The sequence below is a fragment of the Lactuca sativa genome, chromosome 4, assembly GCF_002870075.4.
Source record: "Lactuca sativa cultivar Salinas chromosome 4, Lsat_Salinas_v11, whole genome shotgun sequence".
NCBI lineage: Eukaryota > Viridiplantae > Streptophyta > Magnoliopsida > Asterales > Asteraceae > Lactuca > Lactuca sativa.
Window position 1 is genome coordinate 268,910,940 of NC_056626.2, and position 3,576 is coordinate 268,914,515.

Below are 3,576 nucleotides of genomic sequence, written 5' to 3' on the forward strand. Positions count from 1 at the left end.
TTAAAACCCAAATAAGATCATAATAAGAAATATATTATCTACCTAATTCTAGTAAATGCAATTGTAATTTAGTTCAAATGGCCAAGTTATAAAAGAAATGTGTCATTATAAATGTAAAAGAAATACTTCATCTTGAAAATTTTCTCAATTTCATGATTGAGTCCAAAAAAAACACCCACTAAGGATAAAAGTTAACAAACAGGAATGATCCATATTTTCAAGAATGCTCTATTCGATTCTATCAAACAAATATTTCTTTTTATTCCATTGTATTAACCATTTCACTATGTTCTCAATTTCATCGTACCAAATACTACATATATTCTATTAATCACAAGTCATAAAAATATCATGGTAAAAGAAAAATCAAGAAACTGTTGAAAACATCCAAGAGACATCATACCAAATACTACCTATCTTCTATTAATCAGAAGTCATAAAAATATCATGTTAAAATAAAAATCAAGAAACTGGTGAAAACATCTAAGAGACAGATTCAAAAAGAGCTTATGTATTGATCTAATTTCCTGCATCTTCCCCAAGTAATTGCTTATTATTTGTCGTTGTTGACATTAGTTACCCTTCAAATATTAACATTCCAAACAACACTATCTCCTTCTCCGCAAGAGTTATGAACAAATTTCATCCTCTCAACCGACTTGCATATTCCACTGCATGACCAATCAAATGCAGCTACACAAACATTACTTACTTGTTTCTTCCATTCACAATCTGCAGTTCACATACAATGACCAATAGTCAATCATCTAACATGCATACATACAAGCATCTTGGTTACATAGGATATGACATGACATACTAATAAGTACTTGGACTAATGTTGATGTTAATGGGAGAAAAATGAAAAAAAAATTAGTGACCTGGAGGAGTTCCACAACACATGGAACGATCATCTATGTGTTGAACATCCAATCCAATCAGCCATGATCCTAAAGAGACATCCGCATTGGCGTACCTATGCAAAATACCCCTGTAAAAAGAACACGAATAGTAAATTAATACGTCTTTAATGTAGGTAATGAAGAAATGAAAGTTGTTATGTGTTGTGACTTACGAGTTGATGGAAATAAATGTTGCTAAATCCTTGGAGATGGCATGTATTTGGCCAGTTGCATGTCTGAAGTACTTGTTCCCTTCTTCTCCGAATTTCCAGTATTCTGGTTCATGGTATCTTACCCCTCTCCTCAATTTAGTTTTCAAAATAATCATTTAGGTGTTGTTTCTTTTTTGCTTACTAGACTTAATGTGGTGAGCAACAAAATTGTGTTTCTTTTTTACTTAATATCGTCAAGTCATGTACGAGTTGAATCATGATGTTTGTCTTAATAAAATGTTGTATAAATAAGATCCCTTTTATTCTTTTCTACCCTATAAACCTGAATAATTTGTAAACGACACTAAATAACTAGTTTACATTTACATTCCAAAAGGCAAATTTTGTAATATTCATCAATTTAACGTAAGAGTTATGAGTAAAAGGAAAGAAGAAAAAGACAAATAGATGAAGATATGGTGTCTTAGTACATTAAGCCATGTTTTTTTGGCATAAGTTATTAATTCATTTTCTAGATTAAATAAAAAAGAATCATCCAGTTATAATGTATAACTTTCTAGATTAAGTCATGAAGAAATATCCATTATATTATTGTTCAGATTATGGGTTAATCTATTAAGCTCATTCAGTCAACAAGAAATAAACTAATAATTCCAGTCAGACATATTTTTTTTTAACTAAATGTAGAAATAGAGGAAGTCATGAAAAAGAGGCTTCCCCATTAAGACATAACTACACACAAGTTTTCCCTTATTCATTTTCGTAAGTGTGTCGTCATATTCTAAAAATAATTAAACCTCGACAACACTATATATTGGAATAAAGAAGCATGGCCTTATGCTCAGCTCTAAAATGATCAAATCCAACGTGAGCTACAATATGCATTCATATAGGTATTATGTGGATTTGCAATTCTAACACCATCAAAAGTATCAAACCATAGAAATGATCAATGAAAGCAAACCGACTTTTGAAAGAGCACGGGTCCCGACTTCATGCATCCAAGATAAGTTCTTGGTTTAGATCTGTAGCGTGCAAGTGTAGTCATAAGCATACCCAGATTGACATGTACATCATCATCCACCTTCACATAAAATTCTGCATCCCAAATGGAGACAACTTTAGAAAAATACAATCTTGTCTTTATGGAGAGCTCATGGTACCCCTCCACATGATTCAACCTCAAAAAATCTTTATATTTCTCCTCTTCCATGTCAATGGCTCGATCAAGAACACCTCTAGGTGTTGCACTGTGTCCTATCACAAATCTTATTATGATCCGCTTTTCTTTTTCTAGTTTATTTAGTTTTTCTCCTACATGGTGTCAATATGTAATTTTAGCAATTTTCCATGTTGCTAAATAGTAAAAAGGATATACCATTTGATGGGTCCCACAACCAACATGGGTAAGGTGCCTACCAATGGATCCCACCACATAAATTCTCACATGTTTACTGTTGGGCAAGCATTTAGGATGGTATAAAAACAAATGAGGTAAGGGAATGTAAAAAAAGGTGAACCAGTAGGCATCCATGTTTCTCGAAGTGAGTCTAGACGTTTCTTGCTGCTAAAAGTTGTATTAATACCAATGACAACAAATGCTTTTTGTAGGGATGTCTTGTTAGATGGCTTCATTCTTTCTGACATAAATTTCGGCCCGAGTAGACTTGTGCGTGCTGCTTCTAGTTCCATCTCTAATGTGGATATTGTTTTGTCCAATGATCTAGAAAAATACATGAAAAGATAGTGGATCCTTAAATTTAAAAAGTAGTGGTAACTCAGGTTAAGACAAGAAAAAACAAAAGAAGACAATGTTTGATGTGCATCGGACGAGACAAAAAATGCAATTCTTTGGGTACCACCCAAAAACATGAGACAAAGATTTTCTTTCGATCTTTCAAAAATAGCCCTAGGACATGTCATGTCTTGTGTAACAAACAAATGTAGGAATGAACTTACTGGATGGGTTGATGATTCTTGGCGACTTCTCCCATGATATCTCTTGAATTATCTTCAACCAATTTCTTGTAGAAAAAAACTATTTAGTATTGATTAGAAATAAATTTACATTTAATTTAAATGAAGATTCAAGTTCTAAGTACTTACATGCTTTCGGTCACAGTCTTTAGGTGTTAAGAAACTCATCTTATGTTCATGATTCTCGAAATGAACGTCGTTAAGTATGGTCGTGTAAGGCCATGTGTGTCTGGTGAAAAGTGTTCCCACAAGAAAACTGGCAATGCATAATGTCAAAATGATCCTTCCTGGAACCGCCTTTCCCCTTATTTTGAACATTTATTACTGTAAATTTTTGGAGGTGTCCTTGTTGACAATAAATAACCAAAGAAAAGCTTATATAGTTTACGTGGGCTTAAGCTACGTTTGTAAGAGAGGACTGGAGAAACTATCTAGGGCTCATTTAGATCATTAGGATGATAAGGTTAGTTACGTATTTTGCACATATGAGGGATTGATAATGAGTCCTTGTTACACCTTTTTGT

The 3,576-nt window shown here is 33.1% G+C and overlaps 1 protein-coding gene across 1 annotated transcript; it reads right to left on the reverse strand.

Annotated features, from left to right (window-relative positions):
- Positions 1-583: 583 nt before the first annotated feature.
- Positions 584-3,370, reverse strand: LOC111899279 (probable beta-1,3-galactosyltransferase 8). Its single transcript, XM_042901905.1, has 7 exons — positions 3,178-3,370; positions 3,035-3,113; positions 2,596-2,798; positions 2,044-2,389; positions 1,076-1,201; positions 882-991; positions 584-732 (listed from the first exon to the last, which is right to left on the reverse strand). The coding sequence occupies exons 1-7, from the start codon at positions 3,368-3,370 to the stop codon at positions 584-586; spliced, it is 1,206 nt and encodes a 401-aa protein (XP_042757839.1).
- Positions 3,371-3,576: the final 206 nt, after the last annotated feature.

Excerpts from the sequence above, each read along its gene's own strand:
- LOC111899279 (XM_042901905.1), bottom strand. The coding sequence starts at position 3,370 with ATGTTCAAAATAAGGGGAAAGGCGGTTCCAGGAAGGATCATTTTGACA. Across the intron at positions 2,799-3,034 it reads AAGAATCATCAACCCATCCA|ATCATTGGACAAAACAATAT; the intron begins GTAAGTTCATTC and ends GTATTTTTCTAG. Across the intron at positions 733-881 it reads GTGTTGTGGAACTCCTCCAG|ATTGTGAATGGAAGAAACAA; the intron begins GTCACTAATTTT and ends TGTGAACTGCAG.